The sequence below is a fragment of the Lynx rufus genome, unplaced genomic scaffold, assembly GCF_022079265.1.
Source record: "Lynx rufus isolate CCGP_SWC_20201006 ecotype Redwood Valley unplaced genomic scaffold, mLynRuf1.p SCAF_12, whole genome shotgun sequence".
Lineage (NCBI taxonomy): Eukaryota > Metazoa > Chordata > Mammalia > Carnivora > Felidae > Lynx > Lynx rufus.
In genome coordinates this window covers 52,550,825-52,565,254 of record NW_025814826.1, presented here as the reverse complement: position 1 = coordinate 52,565,254, position 14,430 = coordinate 52,550,825, and the positions used below count along the sequence as shown (strand labels likewise).

The following is a 14,430-nucleotide window of genomic DNA, read 5'->3' as shown; positions in this document are numbered from 1 at the left end:
TGCTTGTCAAGACATAGGGGTAGGTTCCTGGACTTTGTGAGATTTTTAACTGGACTGTCAATCCAATACAAAGGTCGTAACACTGTCCTTTCTTGCCAAGGGTCCTCTTGTCTCCATTTTGTGCCGCAGAATCCAGTACTTAGAAATATTTCCCAGCTGGGATCCTCCATGGCCGCGTGGCCTTCAGAGTTTCTCTTCCCCGGTTGCTAACTTTTCAATGCAGATGCAAGTCCACAAACACTTAATGGGCATCTACTCTGTGCTGGGCACAGAGTTGGAAAGATCAGTGGGACAGAACAGAGAGCTCAAAAATAGACTAGGGATGTATGGCTACTTGATTCGTGAAAAAGCTGACAGCACAAAACAATGGGGAAAGTCAGGATACTCTTGGGGGTGGGGTGGGGGGATGATGTTCCTATGGAGGGAAATGTAGCAGGATCCCTATCTTAAACCATATACAAACACAAATAACTGAAGATCTAATGTGAAAGTTAAAAACATAACACTAATAGAAGAGAATACAAAACAACATTTTTGTGACCAAGAATTAAGAAAGCATTTTCTAACAAAATTCTGAAAGAGCCAGACATAAAGTTAAAAATTCAGACGGATAGGATTACATTAAAATTAAGAATTTCTGTTCAAAGATGGAGACCACAGGCAGGTTAGCAGTTATCAGACTAGGAGAAGATATAATCGACAGGATATTAACATCTAGAATATACAAAAAAATCAAATGTTTTTTAAAACACATAAAACATGAGCCAGGGATGTGAGCACGCAAGTCACAGGAGGGAGATCAAGACGGCAAAAGCATGTGGAGAGACGAGTAAAATTCAGTAGTAATCAGAGGCAATCGGGCTAAAATAAAAATGAGATACTACTTTATACCCAGCAGAGGGGCAAAAACCAAACCAAACCAGAACAAAAACTCAGAAATTTGGATAACGGCAGGTGGTATTGGGGAAGAAGAAAATGGTACTCCAGATGCAGAATGGTAGCTATGCAGACTGGTGTAGACTGGTGTAGACCAGCACAGCTCTCTAGAGCGCCCTCTAGCAGTACTTGGTGGAATTACATCGGCACATTCCCTGTGAGTCTGTAATCTCACTCCTGGATGTATATTCCAAAGAAAATCCCCCGTAGGATCCTCCCTTGGGCAGCACTCACTATTCACAACAGCATCATTTGTGGAATTTGGGAGGTGGAGGTAGCCTAGGGGTCCAATCTCAGGGGAAAGGAAAAGCAGTGTGGGGGAGACCAGCAGGTGGGGGTAACAAGCTAACGTACACGCAGCAACATGAATAGGTTTTAAAGCACAGCTTTGAGCAAAAAGAGTACGAAACCAAATGAAGATTATAGCATCATATTATATACGTCGATTAAATGGACTGGAATTTTACAAAGAGGGGCAGTGTGGGGCCTGTGGTGGGCAGGGGGTTGGGAGAAGGGATGTGGAATAAGGCACAGGGGGGCAGTGGTATGAAACAGAGAAACAGAAGCTTGGACCAGACCAATGATGACTGCACAGCATGAACAGAGAAGTGCAGTTAACTCAACTCTGCCCCTGAGATCCAAAATGGAACAAATCAAAGTAACAGCAAGCAAAGAAAAATGTCAGGGAGCAGAGGCGGGAGGGAGCTGGAGTAATATTCGTGGAAGCCCTCTTAGAGGAGCTGACCCTGGTGTCATTCTTAGAGTCGGAATCTGGCAGCTAAAGGAGCTGAGGGCACTGTGGGAGCAAAGTCTTCAGAAAGCTCCGCTTGACTTGACCGTGGGGCATCCTCTTCGTGCGGGGTCCCATAGCAGAACCCTGCAGGCACTACGGCTTTGGAGTGTGAAGCTCCAGAAAATCTAGAAGGCACTTCCTACCTTGCTCAGCTTGGGTTCCGTCCACCTGTGAGGTGAGGGCCAGGGGCTCCTTGGATTTACACAAAAACTGCTTCAAGCAGTTGATGGTGTAGGTGCCCACCAGGGTGCTCCTCCCGAAAGCCCTCCAGTCCACCACGCAGATGCTGAGGGGCGGGTGCAGAAGTTCATTCTCAGGCAGCTCCTGGGAGGAGAGGCCAGGGTGAAGTGGGAACACTGCTTGGGCTGAGCCCAGCGGCTGGTACCCTGCTGACCTGTTTAGGGACGGAACCAAAGCAAGCCAGGCACCCATCTTCCCTCTGTCCCTGCCTTGTCATTCTGTCCCCCTAGGTCACCCCTGCAGCTAGTCAGAAGTCTAGAGCATTGCCTTCCAAGCCAGGGAATCATTACCCATAATAAGAGGCATGTGGCACTAACAAGTCATTCCAGATGTAAATTACAAAATTCACAGGCTGCCAAACTCTTTATGGCAATAGTTTTCAAGCCTGTTTGGTCATTATTTACCAGCAGAACTCTCAACTCAAATGAACACTGACCCAGGCCCAAGAAAACAGACAGAAGTGGATGCATGACAAATGGAGCTGAGGGTGACGGGCCAGCACCCTCCCTCTTGTGTCCCCCCCGGGGGTCCCAGAGGCCTGACAGTGAAAGGTTTGTGAACACCGTGCACATTCCCCAAATCCAGTCTCCACTAATTTAGAAGATGCATCCGTTGGAGCTGACTGGGTCGCACAAAGCAAACCTTCACAGTTAGTTCCAGATCAGAGCCCAAAAATGTGTGTTGAAATATTGACATAAACAGAAGCGCAGGGGTCAGAAAACGTCACTTTAGAAACAGAAGTTTGCATGTAAGCCACTGATACGCTACGTACAAATGATTTTTTAAAAATCCAACCACTAAAATAAGTCTCATTAAGGAAGCTTCTAGGCCAGTGGTTCGCCAACTTTAGCACGCATCAGAATCACCCGGAGAACTCGTTAAGCCAGGGGGCTCTGGGCCGCAGCCCCCCGCAGTTTTGATTCAGCAGTTTTGGGGTGGGGCCTGGGAATCTGCATTTCTAAAAAGTTCCCAGGGGATGCTGATACTGAGGAATTGGGGGCCACACTCCGGGAACCACCGTCACCTGCCTTGATCTACCGAACCTTTAAAAACAAAACAACACAGCAGCAGTAATAAAAGTGTGTCTCATCCCACCCCGAGAGTCCCGCTTTTCACTAAATTAGACCATTGTGCCTCGTAGGTAGTGGACACCCCCAAACTGCAAAGCATCTCCCCAAGCCAAGCAAGTGAAGGAGCGGGGGTTCCCTCCGTGGAAATGAAGGAAACGAGCGGGCAGGAGAAGGGGAGGCTGTACCACTTCGAAAGCGTCTGCCTGGATGCTGAAGTTCGGGTTGTTCTTGTAGCTCTGGATCACACAGGACTTGACTCCCCGGCCCCCACATTCGATGAGGACCTGAGGGCGATCCACCGAGAGCAGCTGCACCTTCTTCATTTCTCGGACTCCCCAGAAGAGAACCTGGCGGGAGGACCCACAGAGCTGTCACTCGGGGACCCAGGGAGGAGCCAGCTCGCGGCACCGGCCTGTGGGAAGTCAGACCCGCTGCCCCGGGAACTACGGTATGTTCTGGGACGGGCTGGGCAGCTCCCTGAAGGCCCTGTCCCATCACCCACGCCTCATTTCCACCCCGCACTCCCCTCAGACAACGCAGGCGTGTAGACTGCACCACTGCCCTCCTTAGCCCCAAAGAACGAGTCAGTCTCCCCCTGCACCATACCTCCACTCGGTATTTACTCAGCACTGGCCGAATGCTGGCAGGAACTGGGTAGATGTGGGTGACATCTGGCGGGTCCACGGGAGGAAGTCCTTGCAGCCCGGATGACGGGACCTATCACACAGAGCAAAGGGCTGGTCAGAAGGTCGGGGAGAGGCAAGGAACACCAGCCGCTACACCACCGCCTCACCCACACGACACTCACTTGGCAAAAGTAGTGATTCCAGGGTCAAGTAGAGACAAGACAGGGCATTTTACCACACTTGATTATTTATTCATTAACCAGTATTTATTCATCGATACCTTCACCAGGGTGACCAACACTTAGTGAGCACTTATGACGTGCCACAAAGTTAACAGGCTTAGCGTTCGATAAGCCCACAATATAGAGGAGGTCCTCACAAGAGGATGGCATGTCACCGAATGACAGGGGTTGGGGGCCGAAAAGGACTCTGATCCGGTTCTGAGCTCTGAGACTTAAGCACACCCCCACAACGCACTACTACAAAAGAGATTCACAGTTAGTCAAGGAGAGACTACGTCTTCATCAGTGAAACAGAAACAAAGTCTTCTGAAGACAGACCTCCAGGAGGGAAAGGTGCTATTTGGTATGCACTTGGCCATACAGAAACCACAGGAGGGGGTCCCCTGACTGGCTGAGCTGGACTGAGTGTCCAACTCTTGGTTTCTGCTCAGGTCACGATCTCACAGTTCGTGAGTTCAAACCCCGCGTCAGGCTCTGCGCTGATAGTGTGGAGCCTACTTGGGATTCTCTGACTCCCTCTCTCTCTCTGCTCCTCCCCACGCGCACTCTGTGTCTCCCTCAAAATAAATACATAAACTTTAAAAAAAGGAAACTACAGGAAGGATCATTGCTGTGTCTCACTGAAATCTCACACAAAGGGTTTGGAAAGTCTCCTGTGAGCATGCCACACTGCCCTTAAGACCTGGCCTAACGTCTACATCTTCCCCAAATCCGTCCCTGATTTGACCCCGGTCTCTGTGGCCATTCTCCTACCTACCCTTCAGTCCCTGGAATACAGTGTGTCTTCGGTGGAAGCTTAGTGCCGAAAGCAGTGGACTGAGCCTGGACACCGGGCCCTGCTGTGTGACCCTGTGTGAGTCCCTTCCCTTCTCTGGGCCTCAGATATCAGGCCAGATGACCCTTCAGGCCCCCTGACAGTCAGACGCATGGGGCATGCTTATCTGACCTGGTCAAAAGGAAGCCTCTGTTTACTTCATTTCATCTCTAAGCCCCTGGAGCAGAGCTCCACATCCAGTGGGTTCCTGATAAATGTTTATTGGCTCCATATGCTTGGAAAAGCTTAACTGCTCATCAAAACCTGCAAAGCACAATGTATCACCATTTCTTCACAGACATAGTGTAGTTGGCAACGGCAGATGTGGTTGAGGTAATTACAAGAAAGCTCTGACAAAGATGACAGAAGACACCGTGGAGGCCACACAGGCCGAGGACAATGAAGCTGTGAAACCAGACGACATACAGGTGCTGGAAGCCACGAGGACGCGCGCCCGGTACTGCCCGGCCGTGAGCGACTCAGCCTGCAAAACCTGGCCTCCCCGAGAGAGCTAACTGCTCCTCTAGCTGTGGGGGGAAAGCCCCAAAACAGCTGTGGTGGTGGCATCGATGGGGCCCCTGGCTGGGCTTTTGTCAAAGTACCACATGTTTCCTCATCCGGGGCCCCTGGAAAATGTCCTGAAGAAGGTCTGTCCCACGGTGCCTGACAGATGCCCTTGAGCTCAACACGGACCTTGAAGGGCTCCACGCTGTGGTGTAGACTGAATGACTCTGCTCCCAGCCAAGATTAGACATTTTCACAGGGAAATGGGTCAGCTGCTGGCTTATAATTGGGCCCAGAGGGAGAGAAAGAATCGTTACGGGGCACTTGGGTGGCTCAGTAGGTCAAGCGTCTGACGCTCGGTTTCAGCTGAGGTCATGATCTAGCAGTTTGTGAGTTCGAGCCCTGCACTGGGATTGGGATTGGGACTCTCTCTTTGCTCGTCCCCTGTTCACACACACACACTCTCAAAATAAATAAATAAACTTAAAAAAAGGAAAAGAACCCTTACGAAGGCAAGATGTAAGCATTGGAGGTGGGTTGAATAGGCTGGTCCAAAAGCTGATATCCCAGCTCTAATTTCCCAGTGGAGACAAAAATCTCAGGACCTCAAAGGAGGCCCAGATGCAGGGCCAGGACAAAGACCTAGGGTAGCAAAATTTAGGGAGGTGCCACTCTCAGGGCCCTAGTCCCAGCCCTGCTCATCAGTGACTGAAAAGTCACTGCTGCTCAGAAGCCCTTCTGCATCCTCCGGGTCCCTCAGCCCATCATTTATACTTGCATTAGCCCTCTCCTTTGGTGCCGTGGGCAGTACGGTCTAGACCTCCATTGCTTGCTAGCTGTGTGAACTTGGCAAAGTTGCTCAGTGTCTCTGAGTTCCGTCATCTTTGTGAAGCGAAGATCATGATATCTAATTCGTGGGTTGCTGTGAAGAACGTCGGGGACAGCACGCAGGGCACTTAGCACACTCAGGCACATGCAAGTTCCCTAGAAGCAAGCATCAACCGGAAACGGCAAAGGCGGAAGCTCAAATGCACACCATCTTACGCTTCAGCTGGATTCAGGCGATTTCGGATTCCTAGTGCCCCAAACGACCTCAAAGGTGAATTTCAATCCTTGTGCAAGGAAAACAATTATCGTCCTAGGCTCCAATTTTCTCTACATATTTTTGTGGGCAAGTGAAACATGTCTGAAAATATTGTATCGAGAGTCTCCTATGAGAGAAACATTAGTGTTGGCTTCCATGTGTGATGTGGAGATGACTCTCATCCATTCTACTGCCAATTCATCAGTCAATCCTGTGGACCGCACAGAATCCTCTTTTCTCAGGGCTACACTTTTTAAAAACGATTTTTAATTTTTTTTAATGCTTATTCATTTCTCGAGAGAGAGAAAGAGACAGAGCATGAGTGGGGGAGAGGTAGAGAGAGGGAGACACAGAACGTGAAGCAGGCTCCAGGCTCTGAGCTGTCAGCACAGAGCCCGATGCGGGGCTCGAACTCACAGACCACGAGATCATGACCTGGGCCAAAGCTGGACGCTAACCGACTGAGCCACCCAGGTGCCCCTCGTGGCTACACTCTTGATCCAAGTTCTTCAGTCCTCCAGTATGGATTACCTGAAGAGCCTCCCAGTCGCCCTCCTTGTTTCCCCTGGGCCCCTTCAACATATACTCAATCCAGCATCCATAGTTTTCAGCATAAGTCAGATGCTCAAAATCCTCTCTTGGGATTTTCCCATCTTTTATGGAATAAAAGCCAAACTCCTTACAGCACTCCATGTGATCTTCCTCCTCTGATTTCGTCTACACTCCACTGCAGCCACACTGATGTTCTTGCTGGGCCTTGAAGATGCCAGGTGTACTCAGGCTTCAGGGGCTGGCATTTGCTGTTCCCTCTGCATCTAACGCTCTTTGCCCATACACCTGCATGGCCTACTCACCAGGACCTTCCAGGTCTTGACTTAAATACCACTTTCTCAGTGAGGCTTCCCTGGATGCCTAAAACGTTGACCCTGCCCTCTCCCCCAACACACATTCCCTTCCACATCTCACAGTGCATTACCTTCTCTTCTTAGCATTTATCACACTGTTGTTACCTTACAATTTACATAGTATCCTCTATTATCTTCCCCTCACTAGAATATATGTCCCATGAGGGCGGGAGTTTTCTGTTTTATTCACTGATGCATTTTTTTTTAATGTTTATTTTTGAGAGAGAGAGAGGGCGTGCGTGAGCATGAGTGGGGGGCGGGCAGAGAGTGAGGGAGAGAGGGAATCCCAAGCAGGCTTCACGCTGTCCGCACAGAGCCCAACACAGGCTCCACCTCACGAACCGTGAGATCATGACCTGAGCCGAAATAAAGAGCCGGACACTAAACTGACTGAGCCACCCAGGTACCCCTATTCTTAAGAACATGCCTGACACATAACGAACACTCAATAACATGTGTTTGCATGAATGAATGATTGAAATAGTCCTGCCTTCAAAACACTTACAGATTAGCGGACATAAGCCTGTAAACAATTGGCCTTACCATGGCCTGAATTTTAAAAAGAGGCAATGTGCTGTAGGATGGTAGAAAACATTTGATTTGACTGAGGTGAGGATGGGGAGAGCTTCCCGGAGGAGGCGTCTCTTGTTCTGAACTTTGGTGATGACCATTACCTTAAATGGAAGAGCGCAGTGCAGAAGCCGGTGTGGGCGGAGGGAAGACCTTTCTGGATGGGCTAACAGCAGGGCCACAAACAGAGGAACGCACCTGTGAGGTGAGGCCAGGGAACTCGGAGTGGCCTGGCGTCAAGAGGCCATAGGTATGCAGAGTAATATGAGGAAGTGTGAGGCTGAAGAAGCAGTTTGAAGACAAGTTTTGGGAGAGCTTGAATGCCAAGCTACAGAGATCTGACATTCTCCTATTCTCCTTCCTTTCCATGAGATATGAAGACTTATCACACACACACACACACACACACACAGAGTTTCATAGTCACAAAATTTAGAAACGTTTGGATCTTCTGAGTGTTTACCATGGTAATAGGTATTCCAAATATTCCAAATCCCCAAGAGGGATATAACATGAAGCATTTCCCTAAGTGTCTCCTCACTGTGTGTAGAGGGACTGTATTTGGTATTCCACAAAATAGACTTTAAGAAATGTTTCTGGAGGTAAGAAGCAGGGAGCCACTGACGATTTCTGAAGACAACAGTGAAATGGGTTAACTTGTCTTCTGGAAGGAATGTGGAGGATGAAATGAACAAGAAAGGGGTAAGAAGCTAGAAGACCAGGAAAGAGGCCAATGCAACGTTCCTGATGAGGAATATGGCAGCAGGGAAGATGGAAACCATTCGAGGACGGGCTTGGCCTGGCTAAGGGTGCACACACAAAGGGAAGAATGAAAGCGGAGTCTGAGTTTTCCAGGCAGAGAACAGTGGCGAACAGTGGGGTCAATGAGCCAGCACTGGACGGACGGACAGGGGGCTGCGGGCTTGGGTAGGGGAAGGAAATGGAAACACTTAATTCAGTCTGGACATGGAAGAGCCAGGTTACCAAATCCTTCTGAGACAGGGAAGTGTTTCGGTAATGGAGGTGGAGAGGCTGAAGCAAACCACCCACAGATGAAAACTGAGAGCAGCTGGTGACAAATGAAGGCATTTCCAGCTCTTCCTTCTCAGCACGTACCGGACCCACGTACTAAGACAGTCGCGCTGATCAAATTACTTTTTGAACGAGCAATGAAATGAGAAGTCCTAATGAAACCTTAATGAATTGTATCTCCCAGGCTGCTCACCTCTGACAATTAATGCAGCTGTCAGGAAGCAGCAGGATCTTCCCTGGCACCCTCAGCAGTGGAGGGAGGGAAGGGGAAGGGGGTAGACCCTCATCTTTGAGTGGGGACCCTCAACATGAAGAGAGGGAGGGAGGGAGGGGAAGGGGGCCCTCAGCATGAAGGGAAGGAAGGGGGTAGGGGGGAGACCCCCATCTTTGAATGGGGACCCTCAGCATGAAGGGCGGTAGGAAGGGATGAAGGGAGAGGGGGGCCCTCATCTTTGAGGGGGGACCTTCATCATGAAGGGGAGGGGGGAGGAAGGTGGGGAGTGGGCCCTCAGTATAAAGGGAGGGAGGGAGGAAGGGGGGCCCTCAGCATGAAGGGAAGGGGGGAGGAAGGTGGGAAGTTGCGCTCTCAGCATGAAGGGAGGAAAGGAGGGAGGGGGAAAGGGGGCCCTCATCTTTGAGGGGGGACCTTCAGCATGAAGGGAAGGGGGGAGGAAGGTGGGAAGTTGGGCCCTCAGCATGAAGGAAGAGAGGGAGGAAGGGGGAAGGAGGACCCTCAGCATGAAGGGAGGGAAGGAAGGAGGGGGAAGGGGGGCCCTCATCTTTGAGGGGGGACCTTCAGCATGAAGGGAAGGGGGGAGGAAGGTGGGAAGTTGGGCCCTCAGCATGAAGGGAGGGAGGGAGGAAGGGGGAAGTGGGACCCTCAGCATGAAGGGAGGGAAGGAAGGAGGGGGAAGGGGGGCCCTCATCTTTGAGGGGGGACCTTCAGCATGAAGGGAAGGGGGGAGGAAGGTGGGGAGTGGGCCCTCAGCATGAAGGGAGGGAGGGAGGGAGGAAGGGCGAGGGGGGCCCTCAGCATGGAGGGAGGGAGGGAGGGAGGGAGGACCATGAAACCCAGGGTGCTAAGCCCTCAGGGGGCCTGTAGGGATCAGTCACCCAGCCCTTCACTGAGGGACTAGGGGACTCAGTCTCAGAGCCTGTCAGGCAGCTTCCTGTCCTGAAAAGAGCAGCTGACTGAATCCCAGTCCGTTAACCCTGAGCCTCGGCCTCCTGACGTATAAAACGGGAGTCTTGCGCTAGACCTGGTTTTCCCAAGCCGGCCATTCCTCTACCGCTTTTATCGCCTGTACTTTCATCCAGTGAACATTTTTGTTAGGCATATTTTGTTCTTAAAAAGGGAACTTTCTGATGCTAAGTAAAAAAGTACCACTTGCTGTAAATGAAAAGCAACTTTAAAGATAAAACCAATGAAAACCAAACAGGTTATTGGAATATGTCCCGTGAAACATCTCGTACACTTTCCTTTCTCTATATTTGGACTGGTGTCCCAAGAAGCAGACTGTGGGAAATGTTCCTATTGGTAACATCGATCTTTTTTAAAGGCTCTGAGCCTGAAGCCTGTGCTCTTTCTTAAAAAGGAAGGTTGCAAGTGAAGAGAGATCTTCTAGATGGACAGGCATCAAACTGGAATTTCTGCTGGAAGTAGATACAAGGATCAAAACTCCATTTGCCACGATATGGATGGACCTTGAGGGCATCAGGTTGAGATAAGTCAACAGAGAAAGACAAATGCTGTATGATTTCACTTTCATGTGGGATCTAACAAAGCTGAAATCCCAGAAACAGCATGTAGGCTGGTGGTTGTCACGGACAGGGGGTGGGAGATGGGGTGGGGGAAATTGGGAGCTGCTGGTCGGAGGGTACAGACTTCCAATTATAAGATGAGTAAGTTCTGGGGATCCAGTGCACAGCATGGTGATTACAGTTAACTTGGATACTTGAAAGTTGCTAAGACACACACGAAAAGGTAATTACATGAGGTTCGATAGCTATGTGAGATGGATTTGATAACTAACTTCCATCGTGGTCATCATTTCATAATATGTGCTATATGACATAATCATGTTGTACACCTTACACGTATACAACGTTACATGTCAACTATATCTCAGTAAACCTGGGGGTGAGGAGGAGGGCAAAACTCCCTCCATACTGATTTGACAGTATTATTTATCATGCTCTACCTGCTTTCAACCTAAAATCAGTCGTTGAAAGCCTACAATTGCCAGGACTTTCACTTGAGGAAAGATGGGACCAGCTGGTTTCGAAGGTCATTTTCAGTTCTAACAGCAAATGTTTCTGTGTAACACGCATCCATCTGGTGGGAGCTGGTTTTATTAGAATCTCTCTTGGTTTGTCATCCTGGAATCCTAGAACCTACGACTTGTAAGACAAACATGTTTCTAGTCCTCACTCCTACCTTCCGAGGCTGCAGTCATTGTAGGGCTGGAGCCAATGCCTGAATTCCTACCACTCTGTCCTCCTAGGGTTCACTTAGCTTCAGTTCCCCCGACAGAGAGCTCACTCTTTCTCTAAGGCAACCATTCTATCCTTAAAAAGTGCTTCTCTGGGGTACGTGAGGGGCTCAGTTGGTTGAGCATCTGACTCTTGATTTCTGCTCAGGTCAGGATCCCAGGGTCATGGGATTGAGCCCCACATTGGGCTCAGTGCTGAGCATGGAGCCTGCTTAGGATTCTCTCTCCTTCTCTCTCTCCCTCTCTCCCTAAAAAAAATAATGGAAAAAAATAAAAAATTCTGCCTTAACTGAAGCAAAAACCAGACCACAAAGTGGGGTGATTCTTTGAACTCACCCCTGTAGCCATACTCAAGCCCCAGCTGCAGGTGCGGGCACTTTGGATTTGAATGCAAGGGTGCCTAGCCTCTCGGCTGTCCCTGCTCCATCATGCTTTCCAGGCTCCCCAGCAATCAGGGGGATCAATCAGTATACCTAGATTCTAGGCCCTGACCTGCCGTGTTGAGCAAGTTGTTACCTCTCTACCCAGCTCAATTTCTTCCCCTGAAATAAGCAGGTGGGACTAGACATTTTGCTTCAATATTACATGACATATTACTACTACTAATAAAATACGTGGTTTTAGTTGAGTGTTTATTCCATGCCAGGCACTTTCAGGACACTGATCATCATCCTCATTTTGCAAGCGAAACAGAGAGATGAAGTAGCTTACCCAAGGTCACGTACTACCTAAGTGGTGGAAATGAGATCCACACCCATGGGATCCGACTCTCTTACCCTTCCTTCTCCCTTATCTCTCTGTGTTAGGAGTGCTGGCCTTCTAGGTTCTCTACCAGGTGAACTTTTTAAAATGGGATTTCTGAAAAATAGGCTTACCTATAGAGGAACTGGTCTGACCCAAAGGGATAGTGCCACCTGCCTCGGTGAATGCAGTGGTCTCTAAAACAGCCCCCGGGCCCCATCACTTCTTCTCCAGGTCTTCTCCATGTCCCATTTGGTTTTCCACTGGACAGTCAGACCTGAGAGTCTCAGCTTCCCGCCCCAGTATCCTGCCTCTACTTTCTGGAAAAGGCTTCTGAGGCACATATTCATAAATTCCCCTATGCCTTAGTGGGACTGATTAAGAGCTCCCTGTCTTCAGGAAACTATGTGATGCAGTGTAAGGAGCAAAAGGTTTGAAAGGTCTCAGCTCAGGCGCTGCTGGGTGGCTCAGTCAGTGAAGCATCTGACTCTTGATTTCAGCTCAGGTCATGATCTCAGGGTTGTGAGATTGAGCCCCATGTCAGACTCTGCACTGAGCGTGGAGCCTGCTTGGGATTCTCTTTCCCTCTCTCTCTGCCTGCCTCTCTCTCTCTCTCTCTTAAAAAAAAGGTCTCATTTCAGGTCTTAGCTGAATGATGAAGTAGGGCAAACAATTGCACTAATTCTCGGTTTACAATGTGGAAAATGGGAATCCTAACACCTATCTCAAAAGGCTTGAGGGAGGTCTATGTGATGAAAGTTACATGAGGCACTGAACATCCCACGTGGTAAGTGCCCACGAGTTTGCTCCCTTCCTGCCTCATATCCTCCCACAGTCTGCATGAACTCCATGATTTGCATATAGGGCTGCTCAAGCATTGCTGGCCAAACCCAGAAGGAGTTTTCATCCTGGGACTCTGACCCATACAGCACAAGGGCTCTAGAAATAGCCCGTGTCACCTGAATTCTTGAGTGGCGGCTCCCAGATCCTGAGAAGGAGACCCCTCTAGACACAGGACAGCAGAGAGTGGCCAAGCACAGCTTCATGGAAATGCTCTGGCCGGGAAGATGAGGTAGATGTCTGGGGCCAATGACCTCTGGTTCACTTACCTGCAGCAGTTCAAATACAGCAAGGAGGTCCCCTCCAGAGAGGCTCCCACAAAAGATAGGGTGATAGCACAGCCTGGGTGGCTCATAGTCCTCGTCAGCTAGCTTCACAACAGGAGCAGCCACTGTGGCCCCCAAATATTCTGGCTTCCCCTAAGGCAGAAAGAAAAGAAAGGAATTTGTCCCCGATGGTTACCTACCTGGATCTGACCTGCATCAGTGCACTTTAAAAAATAATCTTGACAAAGCCATTAGCCTCAGTGTCTCCCTCTTGCTACTAACTCACTCTCTTCTTCTGCCAAATGCCTCTTACCCCTTACCAAGGCTTGGGGGTCAGGAAATTCCATGTGGGCTCCCAGGGAAAACTTCTGGGCCCAGGGCTGTTATGGGTTCTCTCTTCTCAGCATATAGAGCTCAGTGGAAGAAAGTTAAAATGATCATCTAGGGTAGACTTGAAAGGGAAAAGAAGAAATAAGGTGGCAGCAAGCATTCCCAAAGCTCTCCAGGGCAGGACACCATTGTGGTCAGGAACGTGAGCTTTGAAGTCCAGGCACACCTGAGTCTGTGTTCCCAAATCTGCTACTTTCCAGCTCTATGGCCTTGGGCCATTTAGTCAATTTTGAGCCTCATGCCTTAAAAGGAATTAAAAATGCTACTTGTTAATGGGGCCATGAGGTTTGACTTAATGATGTAGGTGCTTTGCACAGTGACTGGTATACATCAAGCGCTCAATACATGGTAATATGATGACTATGGCCATGATGATGATGATGATGATAATGATGAAGGTCAGTATATTCAGGTGATAGAGCAGTTCTGCTCTATTTTTCTTGGTAATAAAAGAGGCCACTAAGATAGTTTTGTATGTATGTATATATACGGACCGCAAGTTTCTTTAAGAACTACGAGCACCAAAAAAACCACAAAAAACAAAGAACAAAACAAAACGAAAAAACACTATGAGATAGCACCATCTCCTGTCTCTTCCCATACCTGCTCCCAAGAACCTGGGGCTGGCCTTCCCCCAGGAGCAGCATGGGGCTGGAGGTTGGGGCTGCTTCCCCATTTATCTCAGGAATGGCTGGAATGTAAACTCCATGTGGCGGCATTGCCCGTTTTACATACTGCTGTGACCCCCAGCACAGGGCAGGCACTCGTTACCTATTTATTGAGTGAAAGCTGTCGGATTAATGACTTCCAAAGTACAAGGCCAGCGCCCACATTCTCTTCTGGCTGAGGCTGGGTTTAGCAGCTGCCCTGCTCTGCTGCCTTTGG

General features: G+C 49.4%; 1 protein-coding gene across 1 annotated transcript in view; it reads right to left on the bottom strand.

Annotated features, from left to right (window-relative positions):
• Positions 1-14,430, bottom strand: part of FER1L6 (fer-1 like family member 6) — a 125,278-nt gene that overhangs the window by 46,002 nt on the left and 64,846 nt on the right. The window contains exons 22-25 of the mRNA XM_047073811.1: positions 13,159-13,308; positions 3,646-3,756; positions 3,225-3,386; positions 1,873-2,053 (exon numbers count right to left, since the gene is read on the bottom strand). Of these exons, the coding sequence (XP_046929767.1) occupies positions 1,873-2,053; positions 3,225-3,386; positions 3,646-3,756; positions 13,159-13,308 (604 nt within the window). The remainder of the gene's footprint in view (positions 1-1,872; positions 2,054-3,224; positions 3,387-3,645; positions 3,757-13,158; positions 13,309-14,430) is intronic.